Source organism: Streptopelia decaocto (assembly GCF_964273445.1).
Source record: "Streptopelia decaocto genome assembly, chromosome: 2".
Taxonomy (NCBI): Eukaryota; Metazoa; Chordata; class Aves; order Columbiformes; family Columbidae; genus Streptopelia; species Streptopelia decaocto.
The window spans coordinates 121,986,611-122,010,782 of record NC_138655.1 but is presented as its reverse complement, the minus strand read 5'-3'; the positions used below and the strand labels follow the sequence as shown (position 1 = coordinate 122,010,782).

The window sequence follows — 24,172 nt, the reverse complement described above, 5'->3', positions numbered from 1 at the left end:
GATAGCACTGGCATGCAGGATAGGACAAGAATTGCTCCCAGAACCCTGTCAGAAAGGAAAGGATTCACATGATCAGAAATGATAGACAAAGGAATTACCACTCCAGACTTGATTTGTGGCCCAGTCTAGTATCTGTCTCAGATGACACAAGCACAGAAAGCTTCAGAAGGTGAAAACAAAACCCAGAGTAAATAAAACCAGAAGGACGTGTTAGAGGACAAATCTACCACCGCAAACTACTTACAGATTTTATTGAGTATATCAATATGGAAACCTGCCTGTTTGCTATACATGAAAACTTCTGCACACATATACTTACCTCAAATATTTTGTTCAATATCTTCTGTGAAGGTTCTCTGAAGATTAAGTGGGATCCAACATGAGATTTATGTTTTTCCAACAAATTGGGATATTCAAGCCACTGCTGGTTTGTTTTTTTGTTGCTGTTGGTTTGGTTGGTTGGTTGGTTTGGGGTTTTGTTTCTTTTCGCTCTGCACCACCCCTGTTCCAGTAGAGCTATAAATGGCCAGGCCCGTTCTCAGATTCCAGAACCCCTGCTATGGAAGTCTCCAAGCTATTTTCCGGATCATGAAGTTCATCTGTAGATTCTGCCTAAATCTACCATGTTAATCTGCAGTTCGCAGATGCAGGAAAACAAAAAGAGGATTTCTGAGGTCTAGCAAGCAGCTCCCTGTCAACCCCCGGATAATACATAGTTTAGCTCTGTGAAATCCATCCTCTGCCCCCTTGCTGCCAGGCAGGACTGTTCAGGGAACTGTGCTGCCATGACTTACAGCCTCTGGGAATCACAAGAGACTGAAGAATTCTGAAGGCACAGCGCTGGTAAAGGTGCAGGGCTGGGAAAGGCGTTATTAGGAGGAAAGGGGGAGGGATGGGGACAGGGTAACCCTTATTTTAGAGGCGTCACTCCTGGTTTGTCAGGCAAGGTTCAGGACCGAGGCGCACTCTCGAGTTGGCACGAACCGGGCTTCATTAAGAAGCACAGAGATTAACTACCTGGAGCTTTCATATCTTATTCAGAACTAAGCAGGCCTGGCTCATCACTTGATTTTTTTTGAAGTGTTTTATGCCAAGCTGCATGTTTACGTACATTCCCAAACGCTAACGTTTCCTTTTGACATTTTCAGCGTCAAGTTTGGAACCTTCACCACTCCGTGACTTTAAATTATGCCGCGGCTGAAGTATGTGATGATCACCCGGCAGCTCTGTGACAAAACCCGGGCAGGCTCAGAAGGCAGCAGCCCGGTTTTGTCACCTCTGTCGTCCCCCCAGCCCCCACGCGAGCCCTCGCCCACCCCGCCGGGGCTACCTCAGAGGCCAGTCCCGGGGAGGGGGCAACCAACCACCCCCCGCAGAGGAGACGAACAGTGCTGGTCCCCTTCCCGCCCGCCGGGCCGTTCCCCCCGCCCCGCCGCACTCAAGCCCCCGCGCAACCTCCGCTCGGCGTCCGGCGACGCTCCGTCCCGCCGCGATCGGCGCCACCGCGCACCACGCGGCCAATCGCGTCCCACCTTCTTCGGAAAGAGCCGGGCTCCCGGCCAATCGCAAACCGCCGTGCTGGGAAGCGCCCGGGAAGCCTTAGCAACCGCTGACGCCGGCGGCCGTCGCCATGGAGACAGGGACGCCAGGGCCGGGCCAGGAGGGCCCAGCCGCCTCCCGAAGGGTCCGAGCGCTGCACCCCCCGCCCCCCTGCGTGCATTTAATGAAAAGAGCAAAAACCCACCGTATAGTTCAGTAGATTTTTATTGCTTTTACCAACTTTTTCGAAACGATACAAAAGATAATTTTATTCTAGCGGTGTAATTAAAACAACAAAGGCTGGATCTTTCACGTCGAAGACAAGTCTGAGAGTTGTGTTTTCTGTATAAACTGAATATTGAGTCCACGTTTGGAATAATGTTTTCATTTGCTTTGGATTGTGTTGTAGAGTAAGAAAACATCACTGTAACTAGAAAAGCAGTCATAAAAAATTCGAACCGTAGAGCATGTAATTGCATTTGAAATAATCAGTATTAAAATCAAAACTGTAGTTCAGCTACAGATGCTGAGCCCTGGAAGACACCTATGCACAGGAATATCAGCAACAAGACAAAGAAAAATATTTAAAATGATGCATCCTGCCAATAAAATCATTTAGAAAAGTACTGATTTTTCAAAACACATTCATTATTCCAAATAAAAGTCAACAGATACTAAATTGAATATTAAAGTGTCTTTAGATTAACTTCTATGCCAACTAAGAAGTCCTACAAGTTTTCACTAAAAATGTTACAAAATAAAATCGACTTAAAATTACCAAGAAATTTGCTTTGTAGCACTACTTTTATGCTGACTCAAAGCTGTGTGTGCCTCTAGTCTTTAAAATTAGCCGTAAAATAAATTACTGTTGGTATAAACAAAGTATTTCACACATTTGTACTGTACTTGATAATGAATTTGACCTAGATGAGTAATTAAAACATTACTAATCACATAAAGCAAAAAGAAAACTAAAAGCATTGTGGTGCTCATCTAACAGACTACATTTGTGAACTGAAAATCATGAACCGTTTACCTTATGATTTACAGAATGTATGTACAAGACAACCCATCAAAACAGTGCAGGCTCCGCGACATGACACCTATTTGTTACAGATACATCTTACAGCCTGTCAAACCTGCCTTTGCAAAGGGCACAAATTCAGAAGTTACAATGGAAAGACAGAGATGCAGGTGAAGGAAATGGTTACGTTTATGGGAGAAGTTTCATTAAATGTAGAAAAAACGGCCAAGACATTTGGTTGAAAAACCCCCACCAGGGCACCAAAACCCTAACAGGTTTTATGATGAGAGCTTGGCAATTTGGAACATTTCACTGAATCATAAGATATTATATCTGCAAAATTATTCTAGGAAGAAAGTATAATTGACTTGGACATATGTAAACAGAATGAAAAGCATGTCATTGTAATACATAAGAAAATACTAAGAATGAGTTTTGTAGAATATAATTTAAACACGAGACTGCACTTCAAATGAAATATTTTAGATGATAATTTAAATGGAGTGGTCAAAATTAAGACCTACACTTTATGTAAACATTCATATTTATAAATAAATTAGAAAAATTAAAAAAAAAAAAAAAAAAAAAGGAGGGACTTCCTGAGGTGGCTCTGCAGCCAGATACACAGTAGCATTAAGCTCCATTCTGGGAAATCAAGGCATCTAAAGAAAAGTGCAGGGCTGTTTATTTTCCTCTGACTGTTGGAATGGAAAAACATTGGCGTAGTTTTTACAGGGCTTAACCCCCATTAAATGAATCAGTGCACAGCAATTATCACTGCTCTTTTGCAACTGTTAAGGCAATACGTATATCTACATACAGTAAATTACATCCTTAGCTGTTTTACTTTAATACTCTGTGTGATTTTAAAGCAGAGAAGGTGTAAAATGAGCAGCGAGTCACTTAACCATAGAATATCAACGGGCTTTTATGCACTTAGTACCAGACCTTCTTCTATTCATATGGAAAAAAAGTGCAAGCACAACATGCTACTGACCAAGAACACTGGAACTAAAGGTCACTGTAAACTGCTTTGCAAGTCATGGTATTCCTGGCACCGTTTAAAATATCTACACAATTAAAATTAAAATTACATAAATACTGTGATGAGACTTGCAGGGCTTTGGTTTTGTTTCCTTTAATCTTTACTCAAAAAATAGCCACATCCTGTAATATTGACCAAAACTTAACCCTTCTGAAGTAGAAGCCAGACACGAGGTGTGTAGCACCAGGGAACCCTGATTTCCAGCATTAAAGAGTTAAAAAAAAAAAAAAATTCTAAGAGGCTTATAGTAATTTTTTGGGTCTTTGGAAATTGTTGCAGGACTGTGAACATGAAGTGTAAAAATACTACTGGGAAGACTAACACAGAAGTAATGTATTGTGGATAACACTACATAAACTGCCCAAAATATCTTCCCTCTGATTCTGCAACAGCTACTGAGGAGTCAACAACTAATTTGTAAGTACTTTTTTTTTAATAATGCAGAAAAGTTTTGGGACACCATCTGCTATAGTTTCACTTTATCTCAGTTTGACTAGAGGGAAAACATGGGTATTTTCTGAAAGAGTGCGTACTCAAGCTAAGGCACAAGCTACAGCTCCAAGAATAAGGGAACATCAATACAGGTCATTACACAGTAGGAGTCAAATCGGTAATGCAGACCTCACTTGCTTTGCCACTGACCTGAGCCTTTGTTACGACAGTTCAGGTAGCATTATTTGTATTTGCTGTACCCTATGAGTTACTTTCTTTAAACAGTCTTCCCAGAATTCAGCCAAATGAAAAAAAAAATATATATTCAAAGGGAACAGTAACAGTCCATGTAAATTAAATGCTATTTTTAAGTATTTCTTTTTATTCCCACTGACTGCTTTGTTTCTGTAATGTACAATTATTTTGTCTCCAAGTGACACTTGGCTGAAGAGCACCAAAATTCTACCTCAAGTGGTATTTTCAGATGAACTCTGCCCTCTTCCAGAATCTGCTGCTTTTGCAGTTGTTGAGAATTTTACCACATGGTCCATGGTAAAACTCCCAATTTTGTTAAAAGCGGAACTAAGCAAAGAGCCTCTTCTGTTTTTAAATGAGCACAGATTCTAATTAAAGCCACTGTAATAAATCCAGACAGGGCTGGTGGCAATTCAGAATGTAAAGAAATCTTTGAGAAATTAAAGCCAAAAAACTAAGGCATAAGGCAAAAAATATTAATAATGGAAACTGTGCAGGTAAGTGATCAGGATTTTCATTTATACATAAAATTCTCATTATTTCAAATATTATAATGCTAAACACTAGAACTTGAAAATGTAAGTACAATAAACGCACTGACTGCATCTTTATCAGTAAGCCCCCCAAAATCCCATTTACTTTAATAAATGAATATTTATTTTTTCAAATCATCTTACATGATAAAAATTTATACTAATTAAAATAAATAAAACGTTTAAAAATAAGTTGGTGTGCTATCATATATGCCCTTTACAATGGAGAGGATCAGAACTGTACACACAAATATCACAAGCAATTTGTAACCCATAAAATAATACTGATCATAAACCTATTACAGAATTAAACTACAGCTAATTTAATCAAATACAAGGTAAATTTAAAAATCAATTATGCAAGAAAGATATTTGATGAGGACATGAAATACTCTAAAGTTTCAGTCTTAGAGCTGAGTAAATCAGACCCTGAAAATCGATGCAAAACTGTAAGTAAAAACAGGAACAATAGAATTCAAGAGTACTAGTGTGGTAAGTATGTATAACTTCCTATAGACCAAATTGCTGTCTGTAAATCCAATTCATATTGTGTAAATATGGAGTGTCCAGAATGGCAAATACTGAGTTGGGACTGTAACTACAATTACTGCACTCATACTGCTACTGGACAATAATGAAAATAAAGAGTGAAGAAAAAAAAAAGTAGCAGAACAGGGTATTTATGTATTTTAAGAATTAGCTCACCACCTGACTTAGGGCTCTAGGCCACTTCTGTAAAATAGGAGATGGAATCCAGAAAACACTAGCATGTAGTGGAGACACAAAATACAGTAGTTCTTGTCCACAGCACATTAATATTCGTTCTATGAAATAACAAAAAAAGTATACCCTGCAAAAACAAGCAGTAATTGCCTGCATAGAAAACAAACTTCTATAGCGCACATTACAAACAGAGGTATTGCAAAATTCTAAGCAATGTGGACCAGTAATAATCAGCAAAAGCTGATTTGACTTTTATGCCCATACTGATTATTGAAAATAATAAGCATTCATTACAATCTTCCTATTTAAAAATGAAAATAAAATTTCCAATAAAATAAATAGCTGAAGTGTGATTACCACTCATTCGTAGGAAAATCTTCTCATTATGCAAGCATATCTACAGTGCCCTAAACAATGGCAGAATTAAATACACATTGCTCTTTAAACTGGAAATCACACTTCAATGGTATAATATCCTAAAGTGATATAAATACACACACAAATATACGCAACTCCCCTCTATAAAGATGTTTCGGCATCCACGTATTTCACAACAGGTGCATCTTCCACATTTATTTTCACACTGTCTGGTTTTTCAGGGCTGTTTGAAAGCAAAGAGGAAAATTTAAGTTCTGGTTCACTTTAGTAAAGGTTAACTTAAAACATTTTATACTTAACAATGATCATTTGAAGTATTTATGTAAGGATACTTTTACGGTGATGTATTTCTATTACATTCTAGTGATTGTTAGAATACTATTTACTATTTACAGGAGTAGTACAAGCTTAAAGAGAGGAATCACCAAGATCTCATCTATAAATACTATTGCCAGTCTCACTGCTTTTCCTGTTACAATACCCCCAAGTTCTGTTGTCTTCATCACCCTTGGCTGACCTACTGTCTGGACAAAACAAAGTGTATTTCCACGCCTAGTCTGGAGCAAAGCATGTGCTGAATAAACAGATGATACACAAATGCTAAGTGGCCAGTCACTCCTCCTGTTTCCATGATGCAAGCTCGACAGTACCAGATAGCTTGGACAACGACACATGAACACTCCCTCACCACCAACTCTTCCGCAGACATGTAACCTTACACAAAAGTTGACAAATTCATATCCTGAAACCTCTCTTCCTTTGACAGATGTGGCTGAAAGGGATCAACCAAAGTAAGATGCATGTACAGACAGCAGGAGTACATAAGCTTAGTTTTTTGAGTCAACCGGGGCTGTTCTCCCCTCTTTCCTACCTAAAAACTACTAAGCAATAGTTGCATTATGATGGAAGAATCTGCAGATAACAGTCTCTACAAATTACAAGCCTTCCAGCAAGTTGGGGATATTCCATATAAATATTCAGCACTTCATTTGTTACTCTTAGAAGATTTGGCCCGACAGGGAAGAAACTAGAATGGAACAGCAGAGTAAATCATTGCACACAGACTTTCCTGTTGGACGGGGAGCTCACTGAGAAAGATGCTCCTGGGCATCACAGAAGATGCATGTCAGCTTACAGGAAATGTTCATAGCACTGAGGACTCCTACTCTGTCCAGTACTTCATTCAAATATATTTCATATCCAGTGAAGATAATATCTGAGCCAGGTTTAAGTTTCAGAGATTAAAAGTGAGCTGGGGAAAAACAAACCAACCAACCCACAAAAACAAGGGGCAGATCCCGGGGCAGCATAATCAATGAAAGTGCTGGACTTACCTTTTATTCTCACTGGCATTTGTAACCTTCAGGATCAAACAATTCCCGTGCTACACTCTCTAGCAAAGCTTTTAGAAATCCTAAACCCATCAGCGTAGCATACAATTGTATTAAGCAAACAAAGAGTAAGTTTAAAATTGTAATAACGTATTCAATCAAATAATTGGAATTCCTCATAGAAATTGTTTAACTTCAGAGTAAAGAGCAAAAATTAAGTTCAAATTCAAGTTCCTCAAAAGCAAAAAGCAGATTTCAAACCATGTATGCTCACTTTTCTGACATACATTTCAAGAAATACAAGTACAGTTATTAGCTGCTAAACACATGATCATAGTTAGAAAATGCGTGAGTAATTATAGCTACCTCAGGTTAGCTCTGGTTACTTTGGCATTCTCAGTACTCATGGCAAGAGCCTTCCACTGTGCAGTTTTGGCCATTTCGTCAGATATGTTTACAACTGAGGGATCAACGCTAAAGAATAAACATACTGTCTGGTTAGTATTCAATACCTTGCAACAGCATTATACTTATTGTCACTCATCATTCACATCAGTTGTGCTTTCTTTCAATATTTACACAGCCACAAATTGAGTTATCTTAAAAACGTATTTCATCAAAAATCCGAAAACTCACCAGCACTGCCTTAATCACACAGCATCTTAAAAGTTTTTCACATAGATACCACTGAGACACTGAGAATATTTGACAGTTATCTCATTTCTAAATTACCTGTAACTTTAGAAAATTATTTTGCATGCTTAGAAATAATGAAATGAATTACACTGTTCTGCTACGGCTTTCATAAATCAGAATTATTTTGTTTCCAAGAAGTAACCAAGGGCAAAAGAGCAGATGTTAATAAAATTTTGAAAATGGTAACTCAATTGAGATTTAAAACTAATATAAATCTAGAAGTCCCAACATTCTAGACAGATATCAAGTTATTTTTTTTCTTGCAGAGCCTTAGTAGACATTTTTCAAGGTTTTTTTGCCACCATCCCCTTCAGTCCTGCAGAAGTTAAGTTTACCCTCGCAGATGGTAAGCTTCCAAAATCTATTCCCCACCTTCCACTCCACACATTTATACGTACAGCAGATTTGGGTGTTGTCTATAGGCACGTCTTCTGTTCTGTTCTATACTTAAGCTTCAGAATCTACCCCAAGGTACCTCTAAGAGTTCTTCAAATTGCACAGAAATATTTCAAAGCCATTTTTCCTCAGGAATCCCGACAAGATGCAAGACAGTGAAATATATAGCAAACACACATGCACACAGTTGATGAAATCACAGTTCTACTGTGAGAGCGATTAGCAACTCAAACTTCTTTTTAAAAAAGCTTTAGCATTTGCATTTGCGTTGCTAAAGTCTGATTAAGGCTGCTCTTAAGAGTAGACAGTAGCACTCAGCAGGAATATGTCTAATCCAAAAATCTGTCTCTTCCCAACTCAGATCTGGGTAGACCTGATACTACCCTAGATACATAGAAAAGCCAGTTTTTAAGCTAGGAGCCTGTAGTATCAGAGAGAAAAAAAAATGGCAAGCTCTTATCTGTCACATCTTCTGGGTGTGTTGAACAGTTGTTGAATACCCAACAACTAAGCTGAATACGTCCTCGGTCAGGGAGAGATGTACTGAGGCAAAGCACCTTCCAGTGCTGAAGGAACTTTCCATCAGCAAAATTCTAGCACTTCCTTTTCTGGAAGAGAACTGGTAATCCTGTCCTCACATTTACTTTTAGAAAATGACCTTTTGAAGTAAAAATGGCTGCCTGTAAAAAGCTTTTTTTATATCACAGAAATCATAGACTTTAGCCCTCACTTAAATAAACAAAGAACTGCACACTTAAGACTTTATCTGAAAAATCCAAGTGGCTGGTAAACACACAGCTCAACTGATGCTATTAGTTGCTTAATACTCAGTATTTCATGCACAGTAACACACAAGTATTCCACAAAAACTGACCAAGGAAGCTTCTTCACCTTGAGTACAGCTGGTCGAAATTGAGTCATCTGATCTGTTCAAGATGGTCATGTAAACTTATAATTAAGATGCAGTTTTAAAGAACAATGCAACATAAAAATGCTTCTATACCACTGTCAGATATACCTTCATAATTCCTAACCATGGTCGAGTTACAAGACTGAGAGAAAAAAGTAATTCCACTCATAAACAACCAACTTAACATAAACCAAATCACAGCATATGATACAAAAACTCTTAAAGGGGGACATTTTATTATACCTGTATTTTAGGGTTTTTACAGGAAAATCCAAATTTGCTTCTCCATATGCAAGATGTACACTTTCATTGTCCCCTGTCTGAAGCATTCTCTCTGCTTCCTGTAAATTGTGAGTTAGAAGTTTATAACATTACTCATGCAACAGAAATCAAAAGAGTATCTCATGCTGACTGCTAATTTTCATAGGGTAAGGGGTGTTTCCCTGTAGGTATGGGAGTTGAATGCAGGAGATCTAGTTTAAGACCTTTTTCCTCAGAAGCATTTTATCCACGTAGGGGAAATGGGGGAGTGGGGAAGGAGGGTGTTACCAGTTTTGTAAGGAATTCAGCTAGCTGGTTTACAGTTAGGTACGACATTTATGAAGAAGTTATACATACTATATTACTGTATTACTGGTAACTAACAGTTGGTTTTAACTACAGCTCTGCAAACACACACAAGAAAAATGTCCCTGATATGGTGAACAGTTTCATGATTAATGTAAACAGGGTAGAGATCCCTATGCCACTGCTTTTCTCTCCCATTCATACCCACCTTCTAACCTGACGAAAGACAAAACCACATTTTGTGCTAAAAATGGCTTCTTTCCACTTTAATTGTTAATTTTAATCACAAATAAGAGTCATAGTTCATAATAGCATAATTGAAACAGTGACTTTTCCTCAATTGCCAGTAATAGCTCCTTTAGCATTAAATCTCATTAATAAAGAATTTCAAAATGTGTATTTGGTATATAAGGTCATATGCTCAGGCCGCTTAAAGTTCTCACTGAGTATTTTCTAGTCATTTAGAACATGCTTAGTTTTATTGATTTCACACTTACTGCCTTCTCTTTTTTCTTTTTGTCATCTTCTTTCTTCTTTTTACTTTCTGGCATAAGATCATCGAGCCAGCTGAGCTCTCTTTTGGTGAAACACAAATCCATAAGCTTGCGAATGAACACTAAGGCTAGAACCTTAAGGGAACCAGAAATTCAATCATTTATATTAAGCTATTTAAATCAACAAAAACACACACGTGCTTTCAGTACATTCAAAATCTTTAACTGAAGTATTTTTTGTAGTACTAATTTATCTTACCACAAAGTTAAATTAATTTCCATTTTCAACAGCTATTCACAACTGAATTGCTTATTTTCAGGAAATGAAAAGTCCTTGTGCTTCAAAAATGAACAGCTTCTACTACATGTTCTTTTGTTTCTTTCCCACTCCTTTCTTAAGGCAGCAAATATGTTCTGAAGGGATGCTGGATGATGCACGTACTCTTGGAAAATTATTAACTTGTAAAACAGATAACTTACCATCATAGGGAAAACAACAGCAGCTGCAGAGGCTTTAATCACCCACAACAGAACTAGACAAGTGAGCTGAACAACTGTAAAAATATGGACCTTCCAGAGTGGCACATAACGGAGATAAATCAGGTCTGGTTGATGTTTGGCAGGCATTCCAAACAGTTTTATACGGTCAAAAAACTGCATTGAAAAATAAAATCATCCTTCAGTTAATTGTTTTCTTCCCCTCCAGAAGGAAATAAAGATTTTTAAAGGACTCCAGAAACAGAAGCTAATACCAAACAAAATACTAATGAAGAGCACTGAACATTCAAGAGGATGGGGCTGAGGGCTGTTTTGTTTTGTTGGGTTTTTTCCCACCTCTCATTACTACTACATAATTTCAGAATATTTCAGAAAATTTGTTGCCCGGCTATACTGCCAAAAGAATAAATGCAAAAGAACTGAGAAGTGAAGGTACAACACGGTAGGAACAAATATCTGAACACAACACTCAGGAAGTTATCCAACATGCTATTCAGACAATATGGACTAGGCTTATTTTTGATCAGAAAAAGTAATGTATTACTGTTTCCTTTTCATTTAGTGTTAAACAACAGCAAATTCCTCATTAACATCAGATTTTACCTGAATGCCTTTTAACGAAGATACTCCCATGTAAAGAAAGACACCATACAAAACTGGCATTGGAATAAACTGGGGAGGAAAAAACACCCACAGTTACTTGTGTCATCAACATGGCATAACATAGCATGTTACTGAAAGAGATGGACCAAGTTATTTTTTACTTTATATTTTACTTAAGTGAAATCTGAAAAAGTGGAAGCTCTTTATTTATAGAGAAAATATATGCATAATTGAGCAGCAAAAAAACAAGGCTATTACCCAGATTAAAAAGTAGTTCAGTCTTGGCTGCCCATTCATTCAATTTTTTAGGCTGTAACCACAATGTCCATTAATGCTAAGTATGCTGCTTTACATTGCTATCTGATAGGCATTGCATTGAGGCTATCAACATTTCATAAAGAGCAAATAGTAACGTTTTCATTCCTAATACCCTTGGTTCCATAAAAAATAAGAGTATTAGTTTCTAAGAATCAGCTGTCAAAACATGGAGTAAACATCTAGCTTCAGTAATCAGCACTTTTATCTTTTGCTTTTGAGCAACAATACATCTATTCCAATATTTCTGCTTCTGATTATATGAGCTCTTGGTAGCTTTCCAACCAGAGACTGTGAAATCTAAACTAATTTCTAATAACTGCTACTGCTTTATTGTTCTAATAACTGCTACTGCTTTATTGTTTTCAGACCTTTACATTGTTTAAACATACAAATAGTCAACTATTAAGAATTTATAATATGTAGCTCTAATTACTAAACTATAGCTGTGTGTTCATAGGCTTATTTCTTCCCATTATCCAAATTTAAACAGCCATTAGAAGCAATCTTTTTGTGAAGACAGACTTGTGATCTGTCTTTAAACAGACTTTTACAAAGTTCTTTCGAGGTATGAGCAATTATGCAATTTATACCATATCTCCTATTCTGATAATAAAAAGAATTTTTTCATTTCTCCTTTTAACTATTAGATTAGAAACAACACAGTAGAAGCTGAACAGATTTTACTCAAATCTGAGCAAAAAGCCAACTGAACTGATTGGTTTTCTTCCAATAAAGTCTTCAGAAGGGCACTATGGATATCACAATTAAGAGACAGCGTAAATTGAGGCCACAATAAGACCTGTAAAATCTCTACTACACCATGATGATGCATAAGCTAATCTTGAAACTTTAAACATCAAAGGAAGTCTAATAAGCTGAAAAAGGAGAAGTGAACAGTGTCACTTCTGATGATCACTTTCCAAACCAGATATTTGTTTCTTCTGCTATATTATATTACTTCCACTCAAGTAACTTCATATCTTTATCACGCTCCTTTCCTCTCCATTATGCACTCAAAAAAAACCCCAAAACAACCCTACAGAAGAACTATTTTAAATAACATAGACTTGAGAAACTGAAAAATAGCTGGCAAGAAAATCAAATAACATGGACAAAGCTTGTTTTTGTCACTACTCACTACGCTTCTAGCTTTCTCAGATTTCATTTCCTTGCATTTCCCCACCCAGTTTCTATTCAACTAACACCTGTTCTTAAAAATGCAATTTGAGAATGAGTCCAGGCATATTTTACTTAACTTAATAAAACTTCCTAACATAATGAAATGCTAAATCACAATACCAAAATCAAAAGCACAAAGAAAATACAAATGTTTCTGAAAAACTGTCTTTTACCTTTAATACAGAGGTCATGAACACTGACAGCCCCATCAGGACAAAAATCATCAATCCTGTCACTCGCTGCTCCCGGATTCCCAAGAACTTTGGTTGTTCTCCTGGTGCTGAGCATTCTGACTCAACTTTCAGGCTATTAACATGACTTATAGACAGGACAGTTGCAGCAACAAACCACGGTAAGCCCATGAGAGAGCATATTCCCAACATAACACCAACCATGAGCAGATCAAGATGATAACCACAGCCTTTCTGTAAAATTAAGCAAACAAATCATTTGATAAGCTTCCTATTTATGCGATACCATATTTATAACTTACCTGGTAAATAACAGATAACTACAAAAGTTAAGATTCTTTGAGAGTGTCCACAAAATTATACTTTTTCCTATACTAGATCAATATATACATTTATTTAGTAGTTTTAGGTAATGTTTCACAGATTTGCAGAATGAATCTGATTTAAAATGAACTTGACTTACAAAACATTAAATTTTTGTGAAATAGACTTTTACCTTCAGCTTGTGCTCTTTCCTGTTTATAATAACAGCTGTTATTTGTTGATCCATGAAAATGAGAATGGTACAGAGTAAAGCAGGAACAGCAGCTACCAAGAGTGTCCACCAAGGATTGCTTCCAAGAGGATCTATGAACCATCCTCGGTCTTTTCGGGTGGGCTGAAAAAACAAACAACAACAAGAACTAAATGACTAAGATAAAAAGCAGAATTTATTGCTAAAAACCTGCAATGAACAGGTCAACAGTCTCCTAAATACGTGTTTAGATTTTTTTTCCCAAAGGCTTTGACCAAAAGACTGATTCAGCTGTTACATGTGAATGTGACACTTATATGGAAAACACTGAAACAAATCAATTTCATTCCTTCACATCTGCACATTTGCACAAAAGAATGTTCCTTTTTCAGTGATATTATAATGTAAAGCATAGTCTCTGCTGTCAGATGAGACATACATCAAAAACAGAAATGGGAGATTAATTTAGCAACTACATTGTAAGTAAAAAAAAATAAATTTCTGTTTCTATACAATTCAATCATTTTACTGTCTATGAAACTGCAAGCATTTAAAAAACTAAGTTTTTTTAAAAGGTTTCATTTCTTACTTCAAATTTCTCCGGAACATGAAGCTTAGGAGAAGGCACTCCCACAAGATAGTCAATCAAAACCATGATAACTATGGTCAGAAATACTGCAAAGTCACTGATGGTAGAACGTACCTATAAAGAAAAGACTTGCATTAACTTGCTTTTTCATCATTATAATTTTCATGTATAGAAATACAACATTCTCCCCTATGAACAGCGAAGTCTATTTATACTATACTACATCACTGAACATCATATATATTTTCTCCTTTATTTTAAAATTTAAGCTGCCTGCCAGCATAGCATGAAGCTGCAGAAGGTAAGTATTCTGGACAACTGTGCATCCAATTATTTCATTAAGAATTATCTACTGCAAGCAACAAATGATCTAAAAAAACTCCTTCCTCATCTTCCTCTCCTCACAACCCTACTGGGAGGCTGAGCCATGACAGCTAGTCTCTTGCAGCTTAATTCAATAACATAACTGAATTGTTCAGAAATCAATATTTATACATTTGATGTTTTAATAGGTAGGAGGGGCATAATTTGCAACAGATGTGGTTTATCAAGGTGACTTCATTAAACATTAGGGACACATTGTAGGGACGAGCTGAGGTTTAGAGAAAATTCAACCACTTCACTTTGGCTAGCGGAATGAAGTTGCGTAAATTAGTCCAAGGGTAATAATTATACCAGCCTCTATTAGAAACAGTAACCCCATGAGGAATTACTCAGAACCCTTCATATGTCAGCAGTTTGGGGAAAGCAATCAATTGCTCTGTACAGCTAGGTGAGGAAAACAGCAGCAATACTATATCCCCAAACGATACCTGGGAACACCCATTAATATAGGGAGACAGACTGCCTAAGTCTCCTAATGTTTAGAACATCCTGTTGTAACCATAAGAAAGTATAGAGTAAGCATGGAATTTTCAGAAGCCAATTTACTTACTCTAATATCTAATAGCTTAATTTCTGGAATTATTAGCAAATTTTCTGGTCTTAATTTCTTTCTGTGTCTTAAAAGAAATCCCTCAATAAAATGTTTCAAAGCAGAATTAAAAAAAACAACTCTGTTAAGTTATACTAATGTATTTATCATATCAAAACAATGGTCTCTGATCAGAATTACCTTAGTTGGGAAATAGCGTTTGGTCTTGAATTGCTTAAGGAAAGAGGAAAGGAAAAATGTTGTAAAGAATAGTATGACAGACCAGAAGAGAACATCTGGAATATATGGTCCATGATGGCTACACGCTGATCCACGAAACACACCATGATATTCGAAACATTGCTGGAAAGAGAAAAACTTAAGTTCTTGTGTTTTATTCATTTAGTACATTCAATCTAACTTAAAGCTTTTCAATAAAATAACACACTTAAGAACTTTCACAATCCCAAAAAGGGGGGGTTCTTTCATTCATCAGTACCTCATCCTGAAATGTCAAAAAATGTCTGCTGTCTGTTTCAGAAGAGCCATAGTATCCATTACTGATAATTTCAGGATGTCAAAATGCTGGGAGGTATCCAAGAAGAAATGTCTTCATATTCACACAATTTCTACTCTATTTCTCAAAGTATCTCCCCTCTTCCCTTCCTTTTTTTATGTTTGTCAGCTTGAAAATTGATGTTGGATAGTGTGCTTTTCCTGGGCTTAGTACTTCAATTTCTAAATAAATATTTTCTTCCAACCAATATTTAGGTAGTTTATTTGGCTCTGTTGTAGTTTTATACCTATGTCTATCAAACTAATCGAATGTGTTTGCTATAAAATTTTAACTGCAGATTCCATCTCCACATCATCTTAAAAATATTTGTTTATCCTTTCAAGAAAACTGAAGGAAGCAACCTCCTATTTGTTCACTTCATCATATTCATTTGCACTTCAGTAAGAAGACTCTTCTGCCTAGCAGGATTAAAGTGGCTACCTCATGCAGACATTTATTATATTAACACTTACTGCCATGGACCAAACCACTACAACTGTTTAAAGCATCATGGGAGGAATAAGAGAGTTCAAAAACATACAGTTTTAAAGAAAACAGTACCGGTTCAAATTAAGAAAGAAACCAGACAAAAAATATTAAGGAAGACTGGTACTTTGTGGGTATTTATTTTTTATACACATATACATATATACACACACACACGTAAATCGCTTTTAGACACTCACAGAAACTGTAAGGTTACTCCATGCTATATTTTCCACGGATATATTCATTTTCGTCCACACCTGCAACGTTTCATTGCTGGGATTCTCAGGCTCAGAACACACACATCTGGAAAGAAGAAAAAAAATCATTTGCATGCTTTTAAGCTGTATGTGCCAAAATGCAGCAATCTGCAGTAATTTTTAAAAATCCTGAGGAGTTTAAACCAGAGTTTATCCCAACCTTTTATGAAAGAAGCAAAGTCCAAGGCTCCTCCTCACATGACATGAACTAGGATTATTGGGAGGTAGGATACAGGAAATGAAGATGAAAGAAGTGACTGCTCAGGAGGTTTAACATATTGGACAACAACAAAATAAATTATGTATTTTAAAGAATCAGAAGCAGGTAAGATGTTTACTTAACTATTTGATTGATCTCCCAGTTTTTAAATAGAATGACACCTGAAAATAAAATGAAATAGACAACATACGTGGGCCTCTACATATTGTAAATAAAAGATGAGGATTAAAAGTCTGAATAACACCACTTTCTGACAAGCCTATACTAACATACATTGTGTTATTTCTAAATATTCCTACATAATTTGACTAACGAGGCACAAATAGTTTTCTATGACTGCGTACAAATGAAAGTTTTTAGATTTCTATACAGCACAATATCCCACAGTGAGTCAAACTGCACAATAACATAAAACAGACACATTGAAACCGTTTCAATTAAAAGGAATCACAGAATCACAGAATGTCAGGGATTGGAAGGGACCTTGAAAGATCATCTAGTCCAATCCCTCTGCCAGAGCAGGAACACCTGCATGAGGTTACACAGGAATGTGTCCAGGCAGGTCTTGAATGCCTCCAGAGTAGGAGACTCCACAACCTCCCTGGGCAGCCTGCTCCAGTGTTCTGGCACCCTCACTGAGAAGAAGTTTCTTCTCAAATTTAAGTGGAACCTTTTGTGTTCCAGTTTGTACCCATTACCCCTTGTCCTATCATTGGTTGTCGCCTGGCTCCATCCTCATGACACTCACCCTTTATATATCTGTAAACACTAATGAGGTCACCCCTCAGTCTCCTCTTCTCCAAGCTAAAGAGCCCCAGCTCCCTCAGCCTTTCCTCATAAGGGAGGTGCTCCACTCCCTTAATCATCTTTGTTGCCCTACGCTGGACTCTCTCTAGCAGTTCCCTGTCCTTCTTGAACTGACCGGCCCAGAACTGGACACAATATTCCCTGAAAGGAAGTATCAAAGAAGTGTGAATGTTTGTAAAAGCGACAATAGATCTTTGAGTGGAAACAGAGTCAAAGCCTGGTCTGACACTGCCAGCAGTCAACCTGCATGTATCATGATCTCCATCTCGGCCAGGCAGAGCAGCCACCCAGCAGGACAGTCTGTCATTTGCCCTCCAGCCAGGGACTGACTACGGAATGCAACCAGGAGGGACTTCCTCCTCAGGTGTATGGACATGACCTCACAGGGGCTTCCTCACCAGCGTGTGACCTGGCAGGCGACAGACAACTACGCAAGTGCAAATAAAGCTGAAGGATGCACATCTGCAACCGCAGTGGAGCATTAGCAGATAAACCCTTGCTCCTCAAAGATGGTATGTGACTGTAACACACATGTCTGGGGATCAAGCGTAAATATTGGTGAGGGTGCAATGAGAACTTCTGGAGATTAGTAACAGAAGACAATTTAAAAATGTGTAGGTTCTTACTAGTGTTTCTTAAGTGCCATGCATTGTAGTTTATCTGCTGTGTTACTGGTCCTGAATATATGGATGGCTTCTGAGAGAAGATACCATAAGATTCTCCCATGTCCGACAGAGCCAGTGACAGCCAGCTCCAAGACAGATCCACTGCTGGCCAAGGCTGAGCCCATCAGCAACGGCAGTAGTGCCTTTGGGATAGCATATTTAAGAAGGGATGAAAAAAGTCGCAGCACAGCAGCAGCCAAGAGAGACAAGTGAGAATATGAGAGAAACCACCTGCAGAAAACAAGGTCAGTGAAGGAGGAAGGGGAGGAGGTGCTCCAGGCACTGGAGCAGAGGCTCCTGTACAGCCCGTGGTGCAGACCATGGTGACACCAGTTGTTCCCTGCAGCCCATGGAGGTTCACGATGGAACAGAGATCCACTGCAGCCCAGGGAGGACCCCACACCAGAGCAGCTGGATGTGCCTAAAGGGGGCTGTGACTCCATGGGAAGCCCACGCTGGAGCAGGCTCCTGGCAGGACCTGTGGACCCATGGAGAGAGGAGCCCATGCTGAAGCAGGTTTGCCTGCAGGACTTTTGTGACTCCACTAGGGACCCACACTGGCGCAGTCTGTTCCTCAAGGACTGGACCCCATGGGAAGGACACACACTGGAGCAGTTCATGAAGGACTGCAGCCCATTGGTAGGACCCACACTGGAGAAGTTCATGGAGGACTGTGGGAGGGACACTGGAGCAGGGGAAGGGTGTGGGGAAAGAAGAGCGGCAGAGACAACCTGTGATGAACTCACCACAACCCCCATTCCCTGTCCCCCGTGCGAATGTGGAGTAGAAGGTAAAGAAATCAGGAATGAAATTGAGTCTGGCAAGAAAGGAGGTGCGAGAGGAAGGTTTTTTAATATTTGGTTTTATTTTCTCATTACTCTACTCTGATTTGATTGGTAATAAATTAAACTAATTTCCCCAAATCTGTTTTGCCTGTGACAGTAACTGCTGACTGATCTCCCTGTCTTTATCTCAACCCTTTAATCATATTTTCTCTCCTCTGTCCAGCTGAGGAGGGGAGTGAGAGAACAGCTTCATGGTCACCTGGCATTCAGTCAAGGTCAACCCACCACAGGCAGATAACATACAGCTGCCACAGAAATAAAACAAATGTAAAACAGATACATCTAAAGAGCTTGCTTATTGCATTCCTTAAATGAAATAAAGTTATTTTTGTACTGGTAGTTTTACTGCTAATTACTGTGATGAATAGAACTAATAGTTATACTTGATCAGGAAAGAAAAAAACAAGGCTCTATTGTATTTCCTATTATTCACCTCTCTCAAAAAAAAAAAATCTAAAAGTCAAATATTCCTTCCCCATAACTACAGTAGAAAGCAACACTGTTTAAAGATGCAAACTCCTATGCACGTGAAAGTTGCAGAAGTTCTCCATGCCTCAGCTACCTGGAAATAATCCTCATCCAGGTGGGGTAAACGATAATGATTTCTGCAAGTGGCAAGGCAGAACTCCTGTTCTGACCTTTAATCTCCAGGCTGACCTTTCAGAAAGCTGCAATTAAAGCAGGCATTTGTCACAGCCCCTCATTCCTTCCAACCACCCATAGCTAACACAGAAAATTCAATTCCACAGTATCCTGAATAGAAATTTTCTGAGGTTTCTCATGCCCACACCACCCCCAGCATTCCTCCCTGCCATGGAGAGGCACACATTGCAGTTTAGTAAATGGCATGTCTCTATACCATAAACATTTTCCCTATGTATTTTACTATCAGACAAAAATGTCATACTTACGAGTATAAAGTCAGTTTATCCAAATCGTTGTGCATATTGAAGGCATACACTTCTCCCAAATGAAAAAGTTTTTCCAATGCCTCATAAATAAATATGATGCATATAAGCGCTGCAAAAGCTTCCTCAGTGAATCGAGTGATGTAACACACAAGGCTGCTGGCATCTGTGGCTACAAGCACTATGCATAAAAACGCAGTCCACAGACCAATGCTAGTTCGCAGAGAGAGGTAGGAAAGATTATAATCCCTGTGTGAAGAAAGAAACAGAAGTATTAACTGAGCCACAAGTTACCTATACTATATTTTTTTTTAAAACATACTGAAGCCAAGCTCTATAAGTATTCACCACTTTTCTCATCCTTGATGTTAGTTCTGAAGGAGGCAGAAGCTTTTATCTCACATCTTCCACCAAAGCAAAGCAGCATTGCAAGGTGTTTCCAGGACTGAGGGTGCAACTACCTAGCTTGGGGAGCACCATGGAGATGATCTTTCCAGAATTACGTGGATGCTTTCTCCTAGAGAGCAGATCCCTGTTTATCCCTACAGAATCAAAACCAACATCTTCACACAGTCAGAACATAACTTTCATTTAGGTCCCAGCTACTTCTTATCACCAATTTTCTCATTAAGGCTCACCAGGACCTCACAGCTTTGCCAAAGCACATCCATCTCTCAGTCTCTTGCTGCTGCATCTACATCTTCACGGACATCCACTTTAAACATATATCTGTTTTTCAATTACAGCTATTCTAAGGGACTAGAAAGTTAGAAAGTGCGTCAAGCTAATACAAACATCACTTACCTGCAAAATTTAAATAATATTTTCTCAAATACTAGAACTGGTCCGGTGCTTCCCAAAATAGTAAGAGGTTGCCCAGCAAAGAGAGAATAGGCAATCCCAGTTAATGAGGCTCCAAAGAGAGACTCTATTGCACTCTGTTTGGGGGAAAAGAAACTGCTGTAACTATGCTGCCTTTCAGGTTACCATTTACCATCACATCCGCATAAACACAGTTTTAAGATGCATTAACTTAGAAACAAGACAAGATGTAAAAACACTGCAATTAATATTGATGTTTGAGACAAGAATAACTTAACACAGCTTTGCAGTAACAATACCATGGGCAAAAGATTTTGAAAACTTCACTCCTGAGAAACATAAAGCCACCCAAAAACATCAGAATACGTTACTAGTCCTGTTAGCTATGGAAGAAAAACGTACCAATAATTACTACAAATAATAAAAAAAAAAAAAGTTACTCAACATGTAGTTTACAGGAAAATTTATCTGTCTCTGTAAAGAAAATAGATATATGTAGTGATATATATATGTGTATATATATAGCAACATACCTGTATCAAAACATGATACGGTGTGCCGTATCAAACCTGCATCAACCAAGCATTACAAAAGAAAAAACTGACAGGTGGAGGTGCAGGGGAAGTTACTGAACAATACTGGCTTATGTATACATGACACCAGAAACAGATGAGCAGTAAACCAACATCCCACCTGGTAATGCATTTCTTTTCATTGAAGTAAGATATCTACTTCAGTTATTGAATTAAATGTTTTACGTTTTCTGCTAAAAAAAAATACAGTTATAATGTACCCCAAAAGAAAGGGACGGGACTTTTTAGATCCTAAAATGATATCAAAAGTTACTTGAAAATAGTTAACATTTACAACTATGAGAAGTCACGGATTATAGATTAAAAATTCCACTAGGAATCCTTTAAGTGTTTGCTATTTTGCAAGCCTAAGAAAACTAAGTTTATGCAAACTTAAGCTCCAATTCAGGAAAGCATCTATAATTGGGCAAAATGGTTTGCTGAACTGAGGCTATTAAAAATGAAAACATGAGGTCTTTGTTCATTACATTAGGAAAAAAAATAATCCCAGTCTCTTATTCTATTACCTTTGAATTAGTGCTTTTGGTTAGTCAATGCATTAACCTTGGGGCTCTCAATCAGGGTGGCAGGGACAGGAGTACTGTGGAGATGATGACCTCTGGGAATGTGAGGGAAGGTTTCAAACAAACTGTGTACCTTACAATGTCAGCTACTGTGCTTGAACATGTGTGTGCAGTAACTAAATTTTATATTCAATGATGCACACCAAGTATCTGAAGGCAGGAACAAACCTGCTAACAATTCCAGATAGCTAAAAGAAAGAAGGTATTTAAGAATCAAGCTCTAAAGAAAGTATGTTTTCATAATTATACATGACGCACATTCAAAAATTACATCGACATTTTGATAAGCATTCCTACATTTAGAGTAGCAGAAACAGTGCACAGAAAAGATACATTTTTTTTCTGTATTTGCTATCTGCTTGAAGTGCTACATCAATAACGAAAAACTGAGTCAACAGCATTACTTGAAAGAGATAAAATATTTAACTAAATTTTAATATCATACAACCCTAAAAACTTGATCTAAGTATCCAGAACAATTTTATAGCATCATAAGCTTTACCAGAATCTTTAAATTTGTTAAGGATGTGTCTGAATACATCCTTCCCTCCCCCAAATAGACAGAGTCTTGTACCTTCCTGATAGATTTAAAAACAGAAAATACACTTCCAACTAGTTTACTCACAAGCCAATTGACACAAACAGTAAGTTATTAACATTGCTGATGTTAAGCATTGTTTCCCTCTCCAAACACCAAAGTGCAATCATATTTTGGTTAAAAAGGTGCTGGTGTTATCTACTGCCCAACATAACGCTACCAAAATTTCGTACGTGTAGGGTTTACATTCAAGTTGTTTTCAATGAAGAGTATTTTCTGCTTATAAACCTTACCCGCTTTGTCTTGGTGTTAACAACATACCATTAGTGAAAGCAAATATATATCCTGTCCATTACTTAAATACACAATTGACTGCTACCCATACACATTATCATCCTCGTAGGCCTACTACTCAAGGCCAGTACATGTTCTTGGCTGTCCACCTTGAGCCTCTGACTTTGCCTAAAGTAGGCCTAGTGGGATGGTGCACCTTTACTGCTATTCATTATTTTTAAGTAGCCAAAAAGAAGGCTATGCAAGCCTTTTCTCAATTCATGAAGCCATTCATCCAATAAGGCAGGATAAACATTTTTTTACCTCCACTGTGCATCTTCTCCTGTTCACATGGGTTCCCCACATTTTCCACAGCAATTACCTTTTGGGGAAGATCTGCTTTGGGGCAGGCTATGTGGGTAAACTCTTCAAATACAAGTATAAATAAATGAGACAAATGCACACAGTGACTTGCCTCTGAAGGTCTAAAAGCCTGGCCACTACCATTCTTTGTACTCACTATTCTGCCTTGTGTAGCTTCTCCCAGGAGCCCTCCAAAAGTGATTACAGGAGACATACAGGCACAGTATAGGAAAAGAATCGAGGCCAGGCACTGCAGGCTTAATGCATCCTTGAAGTCACTCAAGAAAAAAGGTGCTTTCCTTTGGATGTCAAGTATCAAACCACCAAAAAGCCTAAATAGGTGAGATGAAACTCGTCAAACTGTACACTAAAGGATTCTAGCCAGTTCAAAACTATGGGCTACACATGACTGCCAGTGCCTACTGCCAGCACAAATTAGCTATTTCATAATCCAGAATAAAGCATAACAGTTTAAAATGTAAATTAGAATCTTATCTATTCCAATTCAGTAGTATTCCAAATACAATCAAGCAGGTTATCCACATTTTTAAAAGCTGGCTAGGTATTTTTGTATACGGGCTAGATACTGAAAAAATATCTTTGAAAATGATTTTACCTAAATAAAGTTTTAAATCAAATCTGGTTTACGATATTCAAAACAAGGAGCAGAAGAAATATGCTAAACCTCAACCAAGACCACTGCATTCATACATTTCAATATTATTACTAAAATAAGTATCTGTAGCTTTTTGATTCAAATTCTCTACATACATATGGCTAGGTACATAAATAAATTTACGTCTATCACTTTTAACAGTGTTTTCATCTGGAGTACAAAGACATTCTACAAATAGAAATACAAAACCAAACATATAAAAGTCAGTTCAACCGAGTAAGTTATTAGCAAGAAATTAAAAAGCTTTTGGCAGTTTAAAAAAAAAAAAAAAAAAAAAAAAAAAATTAAGACTCCAAAATACTAGGTAAAATTTACATCTATCAAAAATTGATTTTATTTTGAACTATTAAAAAATCCCTTAAATATTTTATTCCTAAGAAAGACAACAGTCTCATCTAGAGATAATTCTGTGGGCAGAAAGGAACTTTTCAGCCCCATATACTGTCTGCAAAAAGGCAAAAAGAAAGTA

The 24,172-nt window shown here is 37.7% G+C and overlaps 1 protein-coding gene across 8 annotated transcripts in view; it reads right to left on the bottom strand.

Moving 5' to 3' along the window:
- Positions 1–1,746: 1,746 nt before the first annotated feature.
- SLC4A7 (solute carrier family 4 member 7) overlaps positions 1,747–24,172 on the bottom strand; it is a 95,548-nt gene continuing 73,122 nt past the window's right edge. For 4 of the 8 annotated variants that reach the window (XM_082046725.1, XM_082046731.1, XM_082046727.1 and 1 more), the window contains 14 exons: positions 23,185–23,359; positions 20,680–20,813; positions 19,879–20,124; positions 16,371–16,476; positions 15,330–15,491; positions 14,216–14,329; positions 13,609–13,770; positions 13,095–13,346; positions 11,425–11,493; positions 10,804–10,977; positions 10,327–10,458; positions 9,506–9,603; positions 7,627–7,734; positions 1,747–6,152 (listed from right to left, as the gene is read on the bottom strand). In XM_082046725.1, the coding sequence (XP_081902851.1) occupies positions 6,071–6,152; positions 7,627–7,734; positions 9,506–9,603; positions 10,327–10,458; positions 10,804–10,977; positions 11,425–11,493; positions 13,095–13,346; positions 13,609–13,770; positions 14,216–14,329; positions 15,330–15,491; positions 16,371–16,476; positions 19,879–20,124; positions 20,680–20,813; positions 23,185–23,359 (2,014 nt within the window). In that variant the 3' untranslated portion in view covers positions 1,747–6,070. Of the gene's footprint in view, positions 6,153–7,626; positions 7,735–9,226; positions 9,279–9,505; positions 9,604–10,326; positions 10,459–10,803; positions 10,978–11,424; positions 11,494–13,094; positions 13,347–13,608; positions 13,771–14,215; positions 14,330–15,329; positions 15,492–16,370; positions 16,477–19,878; positions 20,125–20,679; positions 20,814–23,184; positions 23,360–24,172 lie in introns of all 8 variants that reach the window. The other 4 variants (XM_082046728.1, XM_082046732.1, XM_082046730.1 and 1 more) reach the window with 2 other exon arrangements.